Source organism: Lontra canadensis, unplaced genomic scaffold (assembly GCF_010015895.1).
Source record: "Lontra canadensis isolate GAN:19392208 unplaced genomic scaffold, GSC_riverotter_1.0 scaffold41, whole genome shotgun sequence".
Taxonomy (NCBI): domain Eukaryota; kingdom Metazoa; phylum Chordata; class Mammalia; order Carnivora; family Mustelidae; genus Lontra; species Lontra canadensis.
This window is the reverse complement of record NW_022631035.1, coordinates 13,374,321-13,394,248: the sequence shown is the minus strand read 5'-3', so window position 1 is coordinate 13,394,248 and position 19,928 is coordinate 13,374,321. Positions and strand designations below refer to the sequence as shown.

The 19,928-nt window shown below is 47.5% G+C and overlaps 1 protein-coding gene across 2 annotated transcripts in view; it reads right to left on the bottom strand.

Moving 5' to 3' along the window:
- Positions 1-19,928, bottom strand: part of PITPNC1 (phosphatidylinositol transfer protein cytoplasmic 1) — a 249,274-nt gene that overhangs the window by 104,365 nt on the left and 124,981 nt on the right. For both annotated transcript variants that reach the window (XM_032870807.1, XM_032870808.1), the window contains exons 2-4: positions 18,960-19,108; positions 5,814-5,902; positions 4,863-4,870 (exon numbers count right to left, since the gene is read on the bottom strand). In XM_032870807.1, the coding sequence (XP_032726698.1) occupies positions 4,863-4,870; positions 5,814-5,902; positions 18,960-19,108 (246 nt within the window). The remainder of the gene's footprint in view (positions 1-4,862; positions 4,871-5,813; positions 5,903-18,959; positions 19,109-19,928) is intronic.

The window sequence follows — 19,928 nt, the reverse complement described above, 5'->3', positions numbered from 1 at the left end:
CCGAGTCCAATGCAAGGGGCAGGGGGGCGGCTTCAGAGTGACCCCTGCAGGCCTGATGGAGCGCACCTGTAGCCTGAGGGACCAACCCAGACTCCCAGGCACTGGGAAGGCAGAAAGAAAAACTGTGCTATGTTTAGGATGGAAAATCAAAGTGAACTCGCCAGGAACAATGTTGCTTCTCTATGGAGAATGAAACACACACCTTCCTTGCTTGACATTCAAAGCCACCAGGACCTGACCTTGCAGTGTCCAGGATCCAGCTACAGCACTGGCCCGCTGGGCCTGGAGAGAGCACGCTATGGACGAACCTGTGTCCTCGCCCCATATAGAGCCCTTGAAGCCCCAACCCGCAATGGGATGGTCTTGGGAGGTGGGCCTGGGAGGGGGGGTTGAGTGGGTTTAGATGCCGGCATGAGGGTGGAGCCCTCAGAATGGGATGAGTGCCTTCAGGAGAACACATCAGAGAGTTTCTGTTTCTCCTAGTTCTATAAGGACACAGAAGGAGGAAGGCTTTCTCCAGGAACCGAATCAGAGGATATCCTTGAACTTGGACTTCCCCACCTCCAGAGCTGTGAGAAGTCAATGTCTGTTGTTTAAGCCAACCCCGTGCATGGTCTTTTATGTTACAGCCTGAATTAAGACACAGCAGGTGTCCGCAGTTCTAAGCCTCAGGTCCTGCTCAAATCCCACCTTCTCCAGGAAATCCTCCCTAGTTCTTCCAGGGAGAATTTCAATCTCTTCTCTACAACACCCTGGGCTTCCGCCACAGCACTTAGCACAGATCTTCCCGGAAATACTGACAGTTAGGAATTCATCTGCTCTCAGGGAATCTTCCCCAGCAACGCCCTCTTCAGTCCACTTCACTCCCTAAGCCAAACCCATCTGAGGCAGGAAGTACTCGTGCTGTCCTGACAGGTCATTTGATTTGCCTCAGTGTGAACACAGCACGTTCACGTCAGGACAAGTTCCCGGTTATACAACTCCCTCTCTTCCCTTCCCTTTGGCCCAGCAATGTGCCCTGGTTCTTAAACCCTGCTTGTTGGGGCGCATGGGTGGCTCAGTGGGTTAAAGCCTCTGCCTTCGGCTCAGGTCATGATCCCAGGTTCCTGGGATCGAGCCCCGCATCAGGCTCTCTGCTTAGCGGGGAGCCTGCTTCCCCCCTCTCTCTCTGCCTACCTCTCTGCCTACTTGTGATCTGTCAAATAAATAAATAAATAAACATCTGATCGTTGCACTTGACTCTCTGAGACCAGTTCTGCCCCCACTTCACTACTCCTCCTCCCCGAGAGCTGCCAGGAAAAAACCCAGAAAATGTATAATCTTTCAATAGAAGTACATTCTGTGCAATATTTGGGAAATCCGAAAAACTATCTGCTATCAGTCTGCAAATTCAAATTTAACAGGATGTTCGGTATTTTTACTAGCTAAAGCTGGCAACTTTATTACTCCCGAATCTCATCACCAAGTTACCTGTGAAAGACGCCTGTGTCCCATTCTTACGTGGACACCTTCCTGAGACCTAGAAGCTCAGGGCCGCGGTCCAGACACCAGGGCCCTTCTTGTCACATTGCAATTGCTTGTCTGGCTGGAGTGTCCAGGGTCATGCACTCTGCCCACTGCTATGGATATCTGCTGTCAACCCCACTCCGAGCTCATCCAGCTCTGTGGGCAGGTCTGGAGCCAGCCCGCCCTCTGGGCTGAATGATGATGGCCTGTCTCGTCTTGCTTCCAGAAAACCTTATGCCTTACTGGTAGCTGCCACTGGAGTGTCTACCTGTGTCCCACAAGACTGGGACTCCCCAAAGGGCAGGGGTTGTTACTCAAGGCAACCTACTCCCAGGATGCGTTACACGGTCTGTGCTTAAAGAAATGGCTGTTAACCTAAAACTGAAGGACGATGTTACGGGTTGGATTAGGTGTGTGCCCCTCCCCCACGTCCCCCAATGTCCAGATATACATTGAAGTCCTAACCCCAGTTCCTCAGAATATGATGTGATTTGGAACTAAGGTTGCTGCAGGTGGAATTATTTACATTAAGATGAGGTCATACTGGAGTCGGGAGTGTCCTTAATCCAATAGGACTGATGTCCCTATAAGAAAGGAGACACGGCAAGAAGGACGCCATGTGAGGGCAGACAGAGATTACAGTGACGCAGTGACTAGCCAACGAACACCTGAGGCCACCAGAAGCCTGGAGGTGGCAAAGCTTTCCGCCCCTACAGGCTCCAGAGGGAGCACGGCCCCCCGCAAATGACAGACTCAGACTTCCAAGCTTCCAGAACTGTGAGACAATGGGCTCCTGTCATCTGGCGGAACTTTGTTTCCTCAGCCCTAAAACGCAACCCCGGGACTGCATTAGGGAGGAACTGACAAAACACAAAAACAGGAAGAATAAGGACCTAGAAGAGATGGAGGAATCCTTGGGAGTCCAACGGAAGGGGTGAGCACGAGACAATACTACCATAGCTAACTTCTTTACATTCTGTACCAACGTTTTCTCAAACAGAAATAAAACAAAACGTCCCTTTGGAAGTCCCAAGTGGTGTGATTAGAACTCCAGGAGTCCTGTGGGACAGAGGCTAGACAGGAGGAGAGGCCATGATCCCTGAGAAATCCCCCATCGCCTGCACAGAGGTGGGCACAGGAGACCAAGCTCAAGGTAACAGAGGCAGGCCAGAAAGCCTCCCACAGGAGGGCTGCCTTGGGAGGGGCGTCCCGGTGGGGATGGCTTTGTCGGGAGCTAGGGCTTTCCTTCTGTTTTCAGAATGTCAGTACTGTAACATATTCTTTAAAAAATGAGCACAATGTCAAACATTGTTCAGACTTCATTTCTCTGTTAATCACCCCCACGTTCCATGGTACCGTCACTGGCTTATGGGGAATAAGTGCCACCCGTTTTGGATCAAGTCAAGGTGACCTAATTCTGAGCCTCATCGGGCAAACAACTACCTTTGCATAGTTGTAGGGACGTGAATTCTCTTGTCCCTGTAACTACTGATTACATTTCAAATGAAAACTCCATATATAAGCTTTCAGAGAAGCAGGAACTGGGGATAACATCAGATATCAATCAAATCAAATCATATCCTAGATAATTAGTGCCATCCACTCTAATAACTGGAGGCCAGTCTGCGTTGAAGGACACCAAGATATATTCCCATTTATTTGCCCACAGAACTCCCAATGTAATGACGGAAGCTTCCAGCATTGCGCAATAAATAATCACAATGAACGTTTACTGAGCATTTACCATGCACCAAGGACGAGGCTAACATTTCACGTAGATTACTTAATATAATCTTCACATCACCCTTATGAGATAGTTACTACAATTCCCCACTTACAGATGACGAAGTAGAGGTTTAGCGGGAGGTAATTTGTGCAACTGTTAATAGAAGCGAGATTCAAAAGATACCAACGTGTTCATAGTAGACACTGTGCAATTACTAGAAGCCACAGAACTGGGGATGGTGTTGCCTGCCATGGATGGGCAACACGCTAGCAGTTGTGTACATCAGGGGTTATTTTACCATAAAATTGCCTTTTTTTTTTTTTTTTCAAAGTTATGGATGGACATTGGGAAGGAAATGCTATATATATTCCTCTCATTTTATAAAAGAAAAGACATTTTAATACCCACAAATGACGGAGGTAATTTACTCTCCTTAAAGGAAACTTTAAGTGAAATAAATTTAGTTTCATGTACAACTTGGAATACTATTCCTATTTTCCTCATTTTGCAAAGGACAGGTGAGAATGTGGTCACGCACTAGCATGAGTTCAAGAACTGGCAACGGGTGTGGGGGGAGGTGGTACTGCCCAAAGTTCTTGCTTAAGAACTTTGGGCAGCAAGAGCCAGAGCCAGAGGACACTCAGTCCTATCTGACTCCAAAGCCAGTGACCCTTCTGTTGAGATGATCTGTCTTTGCCTCAGGCATTTCTTCTGCCATTCAAGAAATCTTTATTGAGCACCTACTAGGTGCAGGGTGCCAGATTCATGCCAAGGACACAATGCATCACTTTCCTCCCTTTCTCTCTCACCACCTCTCTTTCCTTTGGCTGGTCTGATTAAGACCAAAAACTCACTCCCATTACAGCTCAGTTAACCATTGTCTTGTTAGGACAACTTGACCTGGTCGCCGTTGAGGAAAACGATCCACATGGAAACACTACAACACAATGATACTCTAGGATCCCTTTTTCTAGTGTTAAGTATTGACTCTAGAGGCCCTTAGGATAGGAAGAAATTAAATGATTTTTATAACGTCACCAAGACTTCCCAATCCAGAGCTCAGAGGAAAATAATCTCAATGAAGGGCCTCTGACTGGCTCAGTCAACACAGCATGCAACGCTTGATCCTGGGTTTGTGAGTTCGAGCCCCACACTGGGTATAGAGATTATTTAAATAAAAAATTTTTTTTTCAAAAGATCTGAATGAACATCTTTCTAGTCACAAGGTCCTCTGATAAATGATCAGGTCACAGCCTATAGGCCTAAGCTCTGCCTTCCATCAGTAGCTACTATTATCACTTTAATAAAACCATGTTTCTAGAAACTGTTCTATTACAGTGAACCACCACAAGTAGAGCAGTCAAGCTATTTAAAAATACAAGCAAAAGTTAATTATGTAAAGTGACTATCAAGGCATTTTAAATTAACATTCATAGTCTTGAACAAATGAGAACATGCCAGTGAGTGCATTATATATAACTATGTTACGGCCTACATTTAAATATTTCTGATTCTGAGTTATTCCTCTATTTTTTTTTTATTACATGGATAAAATGAGAAGTATCCGGGAAGTTCCAATTACTCCACTCATCTTTCGTGGAATATTTAAAAATGATTAAATGAGACTTACTGTGTATTCTGGTCCCAGATGTTCATTTGGACAGGAGAGAAAAGAAAAAAGAAACAAAATGATGATTTAGATCATGCTTATATGCAATATAAAACCGTGGAACTAATAAATACTGGTGAATTATGTTATAAATATGCGAAGGAAATATTCCAATAACTGAACTTTCATAAATATCTGCTCTTGAAATCTTTTCAGCAGATACTTCTGTGGTTGGGCAGACAAGGACTGTAGACAAGATTCAATTAGCCTATAGGTTTGTGGGTAATTAAAAACCAAAGAGTTGGTATTATAAAGGCAAAATTAAAGACTAATAATTCCATTGGAGCATTTCATTAACCACAAAGGAAATCTTTTAAGTGGGAAAGCAGCTTTTATAAGCAGTAAGAAGAGCTTGTTATGATGACATTCAAGTGCAATCTTGAATTTTCATGTTTGAGGGCAAGAACAAAACCTTCTAGATTTGGGGGCCCAAGTTTCTAGATCAGTATCAATGAGGAGTTTATCACCATCCCATTACATGTGAGAGGGAAGGTGAACTAAAAATTATCAGATTATCCCACTGCAAAGGAAGGAGTTTGGAGCAGAGAGGCCCAATAAAACATTTTACATAAATTATAAGTCAAGGTTTGGAGGTGTAGGGGTGGGGCTCTTGTGGAGGAGGGGCTGTAAAATCAAAATAAACAACTTGTTTCTTATTATCACTAAGAGGAGTTTCACCTTCCTTCTTTGTAAGCTATTTACCACAATCACTTTAAAAAGGAAGGTGGAATGGTTTAATTCCTACCTGCTAGGAAGAGCATTGACATAAAAGGATGAAGGAAAAGGGTGATGGGCAGATACAACAGGGCTCTCCCAAGTCCCTATTTGGATAATAAATCCTAAATCAGTGAAATTTGGCTACCACTAGGTCCTATCGCTACATGTGACACACAAGTTATAAAAAGGACTTACCTGTAATTGTGTAGGGATAATAGTTCCAAGCCTTTTCTGTAACATAAAAGATTTTGGGAACAACAGCTCTAGCCCAGCTAGGCAGTTTGCTAAGAGGAAAGAAAGAAAGAGAGAGAGGGGGAAAAAAAAAAAAAAAAAAGACCATTAGAAAAAATTTGCCCAGAGCCTCACGGATCAACTGTTAAGAGAAAGCAGAGGTGCTCCTAGGTGCCTCTCTCTCCACAAGTCACCCCTTCCCAAAGCCCCTGGTCTTTGCCAGGGTTCACCATTCTCTGTGTATTGTTCATATGCTCGTAAAATGTGGGAGGGCAGGTGACAATAGCCTGGCGGTTGGGAGAGGGGGTTTCCATGGGACTGTTAGCTTTTCCTCTTTGATTTGATTTACAAGGACATGAGATTTCAGCGCGTGGCAGGTGCCCTGCTGGGAGGGTTTGGCCATCCTGGCCTTGGTCTCCTAGGAGTCATATGGCAGAAGTGGTGGGACGGGATATTTAAGCCCCAATACGGAGGGGGACAGAGGCAAATGGTAGAACCAGGCATCTGCTTAACCATCTACAAGACTGAGGTGTTAAAAATGAACTAAAGCGGAACTAGAGGGTATCATGCTTAGTGAAATAAGTCAATCGGAGAAAGACAACTATCATATGATCTCCCTGATATGAGGGAGAGGAGATGCAACATGGGGGGTTAAGGGGGTAGGAGAAGAGTAAATGAAACAAGATGGGATTGGGAGGGAGACAAACCATAAGTGACTCTTAATCTCACAAAACAAACTGAGGGTTGCTGGGGGGAGGGGGGTTGGAAGAGGGGGGTGGGGTTATGGACATTGGGGAGGGTATGTGCTATGGTGAGTGCTGTGAAGTGTGTAAACCTGGCGATTCACAGACCTGTACCCCTGGGGATAAAAATGTATGTTTATTAAAAAAAAATTAAAAAAATGAAGTAAAGCAACAGACAGAATTGTAGAGATGTGAAGAATAACAAAATTTAGCCCCTTGATGACTGCAGCCCATTGACTTGTGTCCCCCCTCAAAGATCTATCCAAGTCCTACCCCGCCCCCTACCGCACCTGCGAATTTACCCTTATTTGAGCAGCAGGACTCGTGAGGGTGTCATTAGGGACCTAAAGGGGGAATCCCCTTGGGTTTAGGGTGTAGGCCCTCACTCCAGGGACTGGTGTCCTCCCAGGAGAGAAAAGAGGGAGATCTGGAGACAGGGACACACAGAGGTGGTGGGGGAAGCCACGTGAAGACAGAGGCAGACACTGCTAAGAACACCAAGGATGCCGCAGACTCCCCAAGCCCAGAGGGAGGGAGGGCAGGCATGGCCAGCTTCTCCCTCTGAGTCCCTGTAAGGAGCCAACACCACCAACACCTTGATTTCAGATTTCTGGTGTCCAGGGCTGAGAGAGGACACACCTGTGTGGTCTTAAGCCACTCCTCCACACTCTCCAATCCCACCCCACCCCCCATCCCGCCTTGGGAGCATTTGCTGGGGCAGCTAAGCAGGAACCTGGGCAGCCAGTGGGAGAAAACCAATTCTTAAAACAAAGAAAACCCCCAGGGGTGCAGGTCTCGAGCCTTTTGTAAACCAAAGACTAATGAAATCTTGTTCTCTTTTGTTGTTTTCCTTCAGAGACAAACCCTACAGCGTAGTACAGGCCCAGAGAATTCCCTAACACGTTTAAATACATAGGATCATAGATTCTTTAAATATGCCTGTATGATTTTACGTCCCCCCAGCGCTATGCCTGGGGCGGGTTGTGTCTTTCTGGAGGCTACTAAGGTACTTCTTTCCTCTTCTAGTGCCTACAGCGGACTCTGGGCCTCCGAGGCCTAGCAGCGCTCCAGGCCCTCGGATGACGACGCAGGCTCGGCTCCTGGAGGCAGCCGGTCCACAATGAGCATCACAGAGCACTTCTGAGTTCCCAGCCGAAAGCACTAGAAACCGGGGACATCGTGCTACTAGAACCCCAAATTCCCCAACCCCTCTCGCACAGGGAACTTCAATGAGAACCAGAGCCAGAAAAATACTGTGTATCTTGTACGTCTTCTCGGATTATTTCTATTACTTCTGACAGTGTCCAGGACCTGCTTTTAAAAAGACAAATCTGTGCTTCCAACGGCTGGCCGGACCTAACCCAAAGCTCTGGGCCGTTTAACAGGGTTAAATCAAATGGGGACTCGAAGCTCCCAGGAAGCAGGGTGAGTGTCAGACGAGGCCACGGCTCTTGGGCGGGCTGGGCAGCTGGAGCAGGGAGCAGGTTTATGACCTACAGAACAATCCTCGTGGCCCTAAGGCAGAACGTCTCACCCCTAGAAAATCACTGGGGGCAGGAACTGCTCATTTACCTGGTGCTCCCATGGCTCGAAAGGAAGGGGCTGCTTCCTGAAAGGGGTTTTTATCGCTTTTACCTTTGATTTATTCTTCTGGTCGCTGGAGCTGGACAGCAACCAGGGTTGACATCTGGAGTGGGAAGTTCGCGTTGGGCTTTCTTGCGGGAAACGGGCATGAGAGCATCTTCTCCTGGGCTCCCTCCTTTCTGCCCCCCAGCCCAGGGCGATGTTGGGCAATGGGAACTGTAGGAAGACGTGGCTTCTGCTCACAGGCAAGTGGGCCCCTTGTGCTGTTAGTGGACTGAACCAGAATTGCAGCATTTCCCCCCAAAGAAAGCTCGGCATCCCTTAGCTTAGACTAAGTGTGATGTCTCCCTACAGTCATCAGGACCCATCCCCCACGGTCCACACTGGGGGACAGGTTCCACCTCCACTGCATCCCTCCGCAGATGTAGTAGGCTCCTCCTGCATAGAGCTCTGGGGGCCCTCCCTCAAGAAATCACTCCCTCTATCACTTAAAAATCCTCCCAGCAGAACCACATTCCTAGGCAACAAGCATTTTCTGGAAGGAGGATGAGAAACAGTGGGAATTTTCCATTCATGTTGAGACTTTATTCCTGCTTGTCCGCAGTCAGGACCCCCATCTCCAGAATCTTCTGCGTGGCTCATCACCCAAGTCCTTGCAGGATATGCAGCCCCACAATCAATTACCTTTTCCAAAGAGACGCCCTAAAAAACCCACACCATTCAGTCAAGATGGCTGATAACCATTTTATGTGACTCTTCTGGGGGTGTCCCGGAAGGGGACCCTCCCAGGATAAGCCATCCACCAGGCCAGGAGCAGGAGGCGTCGGCAACAAGTTCCAGGACACGATTTAAGCCCAAGAACAGACTTTCTCTCAGGCCCCACTCTGCCCAGAGCACACCATTATTCAAATCGTTTTTGTCTGAGGAAGTAAAATTTATTTTTCCCTGTGGCAATGATTTATCAGGGCTGCAAAGGAAAATGGAATTAAATGAGTCCCCGCTGTTGCTGTCACTTTCATGATGTATATTGTCACACAGCCTACAGTTCTGAGGAGAAGTCTGTCACTCAAACTCACTACCAGGTGTCAGACAAGAGTCTCTCTTCCAGAATGGTGGCACAGTTTGAATCACGTCCTCTTGGTCCACTGCCCAGGACCAGACCTCCCGATGGCCTTCGTCACCGCCGCTCAGGCTTTACAGACACCGAGGAAAAAGGCGGACAGAACTCCGAAGGCTACAGAATTGGGAAACATGCTGTTGTGGAATGATACTGTTTCCCAAAAGCTTTTGTCAATACCCCCAGAGACAGATGTTTCAAAACATCAGTTTTTTCCCTTTGAAACATCAGTATGATAGAGAACACATCAATGACCCAGCCGGGTGGCCACCTCGTCCCCGTCTCTGTGAGACTGTCCTACTTGCAGCACTGAAAGTCCCTCCATGTTAAAGAAATTCCTCAGTCCTGGGCAAACCCCGATGCTGGTCAACCTAGAGCAGTGGTTCTCAATGGGGCAGAGGCCGAGTTCTGCCGCCCCCTGCTTCCAGGAGAGGACATGGGGCCAACCAAGTCTGGAAATATTTTTGTTTGTCACACTATGAGGTCGTGGAAGGGGGGCAGGGACACTGCTGGCATCCATCGGGTAGAGGCTGTTCAAGATCCTACAATGCTCAGGAAAGCCCCCCCACAGCAAAGAATTATCTGGTTCCAAATACTAACAGTGCCAAGATTGGGAAACCCGGCCCCGGACGTAAGTGGATATAGTCACGGCAACCTCCTTACGTGTCCCCTAGGCCTCCCTCAATTACAACCGGCCTGGGTAAGGAGGCCCCATCAAGGCAGAATCTGAACAGGTGTCAGGTTAAGAGTGTTTACTGACTCCCTACAGAGCGTCCAGAATGGAAACCTAAACTGTCCCTCCATTAGAAGCTTCTGGCACTTTACTATCCAGATTATCACCAGATTCGTCCTGATATCTAATCTCTCTCCGCAATTTATGCTCATTTGGGAATATTTTTTTGGCCCTGGGAAGTACTGAACATCATTAGGCCAAATGTGGTCTAAATGGAGTCTAATTTCATTTTCTCAACAGGGATCAGAATTATGATGGTCTCCACGAGCATCTTGATCTTAGCTGTTGTATCTGCCAACTCATGCAGGATATGCAGCACTATAATCAATTATCTTTTGGACTTAAAACATTCCCAGCAGAAAGACAGCCCCTCCGAGCCCCCGTCACTCGGGATTTTCTCCTCCGCAGGGTCCCTGAAAGCTGCCGCCGTCTGTGCTGTGATTTTGCTCAAATACCGTCAGTCCACTTAACGTGACTTTTAAAAAAGGACTAAGCTACTACCTCTTAGTAGACCTCATTTTCCACGGGTCCACGGGGGATATTCTGACCTTTGGTTTCACACCTGGCATTTGACGATTATTTGATAATAATCAATTGTATCTACCCAGTGACCTGCGAGGTTTTTACTTTTCTTCTCCAGTAGCTGTGATTTATTTGCTTACTATTCTTAATGGCTTTTCTGGCTGCTCTTCTAGTTCAACTCTTTTTTTTTTTTTTTAAAGATTTTATTTATTTATTTGACAGAGAGATCACAAGCAGGCAGAGAGGCAGGCAGAGAGAGGAGGAAGCAGGCTCCCCGCTGAGCAGAGAGCCCGATGCTGCGGGGCTCGATCCCAGGACCCTGGGATCATGACCTGAGCTGAAGGCAGAAGCTTAACCCACTGAGCCACCCAGGCGCCCCTCTTGTTCAACTCTTGATGTCATTCCTTACATGGTAGAATTTTCAGACTAGAGGCATCACCTATGAGAAGCAGGACCCCTGGGTCTTCGCCCGCCAGGAGTTCCTTGAACTTGGACCCCACCCTACTCCCCCTACTTAGAAGAGTGATCTGCGTTTGGCTTCCAGGAAAAGAGGGCCTCCTCCGGGCCGGTTCTTGGAAGGCTCTGCTTGGACAGCATGATGGTAACATGGCTCACATGCTGGGAAGCACCCAGGGAGGGGGCAGGCCACATGTGTCAACAGTGTTGGTCAGGAGTAAGGCGGGACCAAGGTGGCACGTGCCTGACTGGATGCTCTGGGCTCTGTAAGATCCAGCCAAGAGGCGTACATTCTGTTCCTGGGAGTTCCCATGGGAGAAGGTGAATGAGGGAGCAGAAAGGAGGGATCCTGGCAGCAGGAGAACTTCTGGCATGTTCTTAAGGATTGAGACGGGAACAGAATAGAATAGCATGGACTGAAAGGTACGCTGGGAAGGAGTCCCTTACGGGCTCTACTCCTCCAATACATAAAATACTGTAAATTAATCCATTTCATGTATTTAATATTATATTCAATATTTACATATTAAATACATATGCACATGGAATATGTAAGACTAAATATTCCTTTTTTTTTTTTTTTTTAAAAGAGAGAGAGCACACATGAGGGGGGACAGGGGAGAAAGGGAGGGAGGGGTAGAGGAAAAAGGGAGAAAGAGGATCCTAAGGAGGTCGCAAACTCCCCGCCCAGCAAGGAGCCAGACATGGGACTCCATCTCACAACCTTGAGATCATGACCTGAGTGGAAATCAAGAGTTGGACACTTAACCGGCTGAGCCACCCAGGTGCCCCTGGAAGACTTGATATTCTAACCTATTTGATATTCGTATACATTACGAATTGTGCACGGTCCCTCCCCACTAGAAGATAAGCTCCCCCAGGACGGGGATCTCTTTCCTGCTCACTGCTGCATGCCCGGCGCCTACAACAGTGCCTGGTGCACAACAGGAAACAATTGGTATTTCCCGAACGAACAACAGCCGGCTCTGGATATTCAGTAATGACCGTAAGATCCTTTCAAAAGACCCAGGGAATAAGCTCTCGAGGTCAGAATCTTTGACAATTTCTCTGCGACCTGTGGCCTGGGCAGTGGGCTCTCCTGATGCCACACAAGCTCTGGGCACTGAGCTCTTTACTCTGGGCAAGATCTAAGAAATGAGATTAACTTGCTTGGCAGATCTGGGAGAAGAGAAAGCGGAAACGTGACAGAAGGACCCAAACTCGGGCACAGAGCTGGACCGATGAGCTGGGAGGTAGAGCAAACAGCCGGTGGCCTGGCTCGTCCAGCCAAACCCCGTTCGGAGCTTAGGGAACCTGGACCCCCTCCTGCCCAGGGACCCAGAGGCCAGGAGAGGTGGTCCTGGAAGGCAGGAGCCACGTGACAGGAGAAATGTCTTTTTCACGGAAATCGATTCCGGCATTAGGCGGAATCACCGTTAGAAGTTGGCAACCCTCCCTGAGTGGCAGCTGCCAGCAGAGCCTAATTAATCCAGCAGCCGTGGTGGGGAAGAACATGACACTTCATGACTGAAAAACAAGCCTAAAAATAGGCTCCATCTTTTCTCCAATGCCCCTCCACCCTCACCCCTGCTTCCCTCCCCTCCTTCACGGGCTTCCTGGGAAGGCATCGGGAGAGATGCTGAGGATGAAGAGAAAATGCCAGGGGATAGAAGAGCCCCATCCTCCCGCGATTCTGGGCAATGGGTTTTATTGAGAATCGCCATCCCAGAGATGGATCAGTACCTTGCCTCCTTTCCCTGGATGCCAGTTGGAACTGGGATTTTTGAAGACAAACCAAGAAATACCAGTTATCTGGTTAACTGAGCTGGATCGAGGGCCCAAGGACAACAACCAAATGCACGAACGTCTTAGAACTGATGGGACGTTCCAAGCGTATCAGGCAGCCGCCAAGATGTCCTGCGCACCCAGCAGCATCTCAGATGCCGAAGGGAGTCCCCGAGCACGGAGCATCCCCACGGTCCCTGGGATGTGAGGGGCAGGCAACAAAAGGATGAGTGGTGGTTTAGAAAGGCATGATGCCCACTTCAAAAATGGGCAAAGATCCCAGTAGACATGTCTCCAAAGAAGACACAGGAATGGCCAATGCGCACAAGAGTGCTCCACGCTCATTAGTCAAGAGGGAAATGCCAACTGAAAACGAGATGCCACTTCACACCCATGAGGATGGCTAGAATCAAAAAGACAGACAATAGCAACGGTCAGGGAGCATGTGGAGAGACTGGAATCTTCACACACTGCTGGAGGGAATGCAAAATGCAGCCGCTTTGGAAAACAGTCTGGAAGTCCCTCTCCCCGCTCATGGGAAGCCGGAGCCTGGACCGGAGGCATCAGTGGAATGCTTTATGGTTGGGACTTGGGAATAAGTGGTAGAAAGAAAAAAAGGGACAATCTGGACCGATCCACGGCAGTTGTGGTGACGGTGGAGGGATGAAGCGGTCTGTTTGCTGCCCTTGGACCATCGGAGCTGCCCTGATGGCTGCCCCTTCTCCAGCCTGCACATAATTCTGTGGGCCACTCACACCCTTCCAAGAAATGTCCTTTCTGCTCAAGTCAGACTCAGAGAGAAGGTTCTGCCTACACAGGCTTTGAGTAACTCCAATCTCTAACAGATGCTTTGAGTAGTAGAGTGATAAACCAATCTCTAAATGTGATTTGGCTTCCCAAATAGATTGATGTGAGGAAGAAATTCCACTCACTTTTCGCCAGCTCATGAATTCAGGTTCACAGGACAATGATATTTATTGGCGTAAATTACTACATGGGCACTAGGAGATCTTAGCTAATGACAGTTTAACTCTCAGAACCTACATCCCGGTGGCCAGTAAAGGGGTGGACAAGATGTCAGGCACAGGGGCAGAAGGATTCCCTGGAGCTGAAGACATTTGAGAATCAACAGTTGCAGGAAGATGATTTTACTGAACTCCGCTTATCTGCATAAAAGCAGAGCTTCCTGAAAGAATTCAACTGTCATAAATGCCCTCCCCAGGAGTTTCACAACCAAAGAAGACTGACTCCTCTCACTGGAGATGAGAAGGAAGCACCAAGAAATTGCCTAAACAGACACTGTCACAAAACTATCTCCTCTCCATGCACCTAAAGCTCTTGTTTATTTTTCATAAAAGCCATTTGTTTTTCCAGAAGTGCCTTTTCTCCCCTGCCCCTATTAGAATGGTATATAAGCCCTAAATTCTATTTGCCTATTTGAGTCTCGTATTTCTGGGTGCTCCCATGTACATCGATGAATCAAACTTGGTCTCTTCTCCTGTTCATCTGTCGGCTTCAGTTTAATTTGCAGGCCCCACTGACAGAACCTAAGTGGGCTGAGGGAAGGCTTTTCTTCCCTGACACCACACATGAGATGGACAGATGGATTCACAAATGCTAGAACCAGTCATCCTGGACCCTACTCTGATCAGAAGACAAGGACCATGTCTTATTTATTAAGGGAGTCTCCCTAATACCAGAACAATTTGTTATACACCGTAAAGTTCAATAAATACCCATTTCATGCATTTCAATTATGAAGCAGCCTTGCCAACATGGGAGTCCCAAGCCCTGTGCACGCAGGACATGATTGATGCAAAGTGGCTCCAGTTTATGAGTTATCAAAGGAATGGATTTGATTTTCTTTTATGATTATGGAAATCTGCCTTATTATTTTATAGTATGTCACATAAACATTTTTTTTCCTTTTCTCGTACGAAGCCATAATCTCCCTGGTTCTAAGATACGTGCCATACTCTTCCAAATATTCCAAGAGCCTTTTAAATTATAAAATGATGGTACAGACTTTTGCAAAGGGAACAGAAGGTACTTTTCTCCTGGGCCTCACTGGGCATTCATTTCTGTATGCTGGAGGTATAATGTCCTCAACTTCCTTTGAGCATAGACAATTAGGGTTGAAAAGGAACTGAAAGGATGCCCAGTTTAACCACCTATTTGCTGTTAGGATCTGCTCAAGGACAGACGGTAAGTGGGTGCCTCCACTCATGTCACTGACTGTAAGGCACCCCAGTGTGTTCACACATGGCTCACATACATTTCTTTCTTCAGCTGAGCCTAGCTCTTTTTCCCGGCATTCTCACCCCTGGGTCTTGGTCCAAATGTTCCTTTTAGGGTCTCAGAATATGCAGATCTAATTCTTTTCCCACTTGCCCACACCATTACACGCCCTGGGTCCAGCTTTCCTAGGTTAAATGTCTTTGGTTTCTTCAGCCATTCTTCATATCACTTGGTGGCTTTCAAATCTTAAAATTTGTATTAACAATTTTGGAGGGGTGCCTGGGTGGCTCAGCTGTTAAGCGTCTGCCTTCGGCTCAGGTCATGATCCCAGGGTCCTGGGATCGAGCCCTGAAATCAGGCTCCCTGCTCTGTGGGGAGCATGCTTCTCCCTCTCCCATTCCCCCTGCTTATGTTCCCTCTCTCACTGTTTCTCTCTGTCAAATAAATAAGTAAAGTTAAATTAAAAAAAAAATTTGGAAAAATTGAGTAAGTAGAAGGCACTTGCCCTTCCAGATTAGCAAGGCTTTTTATAAAGCTATAATAACTGGGAATTTTAGGATTATATCCTCAAATTCTGTCTTTTTAAATTTTTTGTTCTTTTTTTTTTTTTAAAGATTTTATTTATTTATTTGACAGAGAGAGATCACAAGTAGGCAGAGAGGCAGGCAGAGAGAGAGGAGGAAGCAGGCTCCCTGTTGAGCAGAGAGCCCGATGCGGGGCTCAATCCCAGGACCCTGAGATCATGACCTGAGCCAAAGGCAGAGGCTTAACCCACTGAGCCACCCAGGCGCCCTCTTATTTTTTTCTTTTAAGATTTTATTTATTTATTTGACAGAGAGATCACAAGTAGGCGAGAGGCAGGCGGGTTCGGGGGGGCAGGAAGCAGGCTCCCTGCCGAGCACAGAGCCCGATGCGGGGCTCGATCCCAGGACCCTGAGATCATGACCTAAGCTGAAGGCAGAGGCTTAAACCCACTGAGCCACCCAAGCGCCCTTTTATTTTGTTTTTAAAAGAGAGAACGCATGAACACATGTACAGGTGAATTATTGTCCATTATTTAAATTCTACAAATAGGGGCACCTGGGTGGCTCAGTTAGTTAAGCATCTGCCTTCAGCTCAAGTCATGATTGCAGGGTCCCAGGATGGAGCCCCGTGTCTGGCGTCTTGCTCAGCAGAGAGCCTGCTTCTCCCTCTGGCCCTCCCCCAGCTTGTGCTCTTTCACTCTCTCTCTCAAATAAATAAAATCTTTAAATAAACAAATTAACAAAATTCTACGAATATACCCCCACTTACCCATTATTAGTATTTTCAAAACATCCTATGCTCATTCATAGTTGCCCATATGTTTGTCAGTTTTAAAAAAAAAAAGATTTTATTTATTTATTTGAGAAAGAAAGAGAGCAGGAGTGGAGGGGAGGGGTGGGGCAGCAGGAGAGGGAGAAGCAGGCTCCCCGCTGACAAAGCTCTATCCCAACCAAGTTCAAGATGCTTAATGCACAGAGCCACCCCCATGCCCCTCCCACTTCCTTGTTTCTCGTTACCTCTTGTGCCTTCCCTCCTTCTTGGGTTCAGTTTCCTTTTACTTCAAGTACAACCTTTAGGAGTTCTGTCAACACGTGCCTCTGAGTGGTATCCTCTCTCGGTACTCCATTGTCAAGAAGGATCTTGGTGCACGCTTCTCAGCTCCCCGCTCCCCACTTTCGTGGGGGCCCAAAGCCACACTTCCTGTCCCTCTGAGGCCATGACATCCCCCTACATGTCAACTCTGACATATCCCAGCTTCCTGAGCCTGAGCTCATCTGCTTTCCATTCTGGTTTGTGTTTCCTCTTTACTTCTCGTACCTAAGGATTTCCCTTTCTTTGTTTGGAGCTCAACTTTATATTGTTATATTTCATCCTGTGTTTGTCATAGGAGGTGGGGGGGGGAGAGTCCACATTAATCTTTTTAGTTTCTATTACTGGAAGTCCAGATATTCTATTTATAACAAATTTCCCTCTTACCAATGTTTATTATTCTCCTTTAAAATAAACATCATATATTTTGATAGAGAAAACAGACATGACAGAGACAGCTGGACACTTCTTGCTCTGTTTCAGGATAAAAATAAAAGATACAAAATTTTCTAAAAAAAAAAAATTTTTTTTTTGAATCTGGTACATACGGAACATTCCCTCAGCAACAATTTGGGAAAAGGCAATCATCCGCCAAAAAAATGGAATTTCCCGTAGGTCTCTATTTTCTCACATCACCCTCACTCCTGTTTGCTCTACGGAGGTGATTCCGGCTCAGTATTTGATTTTCACCCTCCACACTCAGGATGCCAAAGCAGCATCTTGAGAAACGGGTGTCTCTGCAAGGAAGTCATCCTCAGGCCAGTTCCAGGGCTCAGCTACTCTTGCAAATCAGCAGCTGGCTGGAGGCTGAACTGGTTCCAAATCCTGGGAATTTCCCAGCTCCTAATAGATGAACAAGATCAACCTCATTTGCATTTCATCGTGACTCAGGAATTCCCTGATATTGCATCCCTGGGTAGATTAAAACAAGTCGGTTTAATCAGCCCAAGGCCTTCACCGTCAGGGTATCTGCCTGAGAGATTTCCATACACCCAGTGACAAGACCCAAATGTTCCCATCAAGAAGGAATAGTCCAGGGGTGCCTGGGTGGCTCAGTGGGTTGAGCCTCTGCCTTCGGCTCAGGTCATGATCTCAGGGTCCTGGGATCGAGCCCTGCATTGGGCTCTCTGCTCAGCAGGGGGCCTGCTTCCCTTCCCTCCCTCTCTCTGTGTGCTGCTCTGCCTACTTGTGATCGCGCGCTCTCTCTGTGTCAAATAAAAAAAATAAATAAAATCTTAAAAAAAAAAAAGAAGAGGAAGGAATAGTCCAGTTCAGCCTGCTGGCTAGTGAAGGCCTTATGCCCACAGCAGAATCCCAGTACAGCTCCTCTCAGAAATGTCTCATGGTCGAGGCACAGAGAATGGGTAAACAGCCACGAGTATCAGTGAGTAAACGGACGCACTGCCCAGTTATTTTGTCGGAAATGTGTTCTAAAAAGATCACATATGGGCCAAGAGGAGAAGCCATAGGTGAGGGTAAAGAGTCTTCACAGAGATGACGGCAGAGATGGAACCAGTCACACACTAGCTCACTGGGGCAGACAGTTCATTTCAATAAAATGTATTTCATGTGACTATACAAATGTCCTGACCTAGGAGAGAGGAACCGAAAAAGATGGGCTGGGAGGGGGTAGAGGGTGGGGAGAAGATCAGACAAGCTCCAGTAACCAACTCTGCCATTAATGATAAGAAAATAGCAAGAGAGTAAAGGATATACTTTGCAAAGCCAATGGCAGTCCTGATGAGTGCTGGGTTTATGTCCCTTGGTTCCTTACCCTTCCAAAGGAGCAATGACAACCTCTACCTTGGGAAGGCTGGGTCCCCTTGAGCACTGTGTATGACTTTGGTCACGGGTGGCCCCGCATTGTGTTGGGTCCCATTGTGAATACCTGAGTGCACGTTCGGCGGTCAGTGGAATGGCTACCAAGTTAAGACCCCGGTGGCACACCTCATCGTTGTCGCTTTTTTACAACAAACAGGCGAAGCCATCCCTTTCTCACTGTGAGCACTGAACCAGAGGGAGAAGACAAAGAGCTGTATTCCTTAAGACCAGATTTCATCTTCACATGTCATCCAAGGGGTAGGAAAGGTAAGAGGAAAGGTCCGCCTACTGCAAATGCAATTGAAGACGCTATTGCAGAAGGTGGGAGTTCTGGTTTTAGAAGCAGCTAGACTGGTGGATGGAGAGGGGCAGCTGTACTGACTTCCAAGTCACCTTTTTATCCCAGACACGGCCTCCACCGCAGCCACAGGGGTGGGCCAGAAGGCTCTCGTGAGGTCGCACAGCCCAAAGGCTGATGGCCAGCTGCCACGACTCACCTGTTGAGATACACCCGCTTCTCGGTGAACTGCCCGTTGCCATGGTGAGGATCCTCAAAGGGTTCATTCTGGACGACCTCCACCCCTTCTCCGCGGTCGCTCTGTTCATGGCTGTGCTTGCTGATCATGTACAGCTGTCCGATTTTGTACTACAAAACACACAGTGACAGAGAGGTCAGTCAGCCCCACGGCCTGCCTTCGGAAACCCCCCCCCCCCCCCCCCCCCGGTCAACGGTTTGGCAAGCAACAACAGTCGGCACTTTCTACAGAGAAAGAAGGCAGACACATGGGCCTGGTGTTATTTTTTCCTCCGGAGCGAGGAGAATCAGTTGTGAGTCGAGTGGAGATACGGCGTGTTCCCGTGAACAGTTTCCACCTCCTGGGTGATGCCTGCCGGGGTGGCTGGCAGACTCAGGGCTGGCAGCCCCCCAACCCATGGGCAGCAGCAGGAAGAACGCAACCCTGGAGCCCCCCATTCCATTCTGGCCCTATGGGGTTAAATGATGCAAACATCCTATTTTGTGTGGCAACAAACAGGCCAGGATATGTTATTTCTACCCCTTTTCTGTCTCATTAACTACATGGGTTGGCACAATGGGGACTAGAAGTCACCTAACTCTTCCGGCACCCATCTCCGACTCTGTAAGTGTCCTCAAGTTCTCTGTCCCCTAGAACAGCCACTCTCAAGAGTGGCTGGACTTGAGAATCACCTGGAAGCTTTAACAGACTCCAGCTGACCAGGACCCACCATGAATGGAACCTGTATTCACAGACTGATCCACAATGACGGAAGTCTAAGGCATCTTTAACTCCTTTCTGTCCAATTCCACCCACAGTGTAGAGCCTTCCAGCTCGAGGTCCCAGAAGCCACATGTACTTACAGGAAAATGGTAACAGGGAGCAACAGAGACTGTGAACATTCTCTGCCTTGTCTGCGTTTTTGAGCTGTTCTACTCTCCCTCCTGCCTC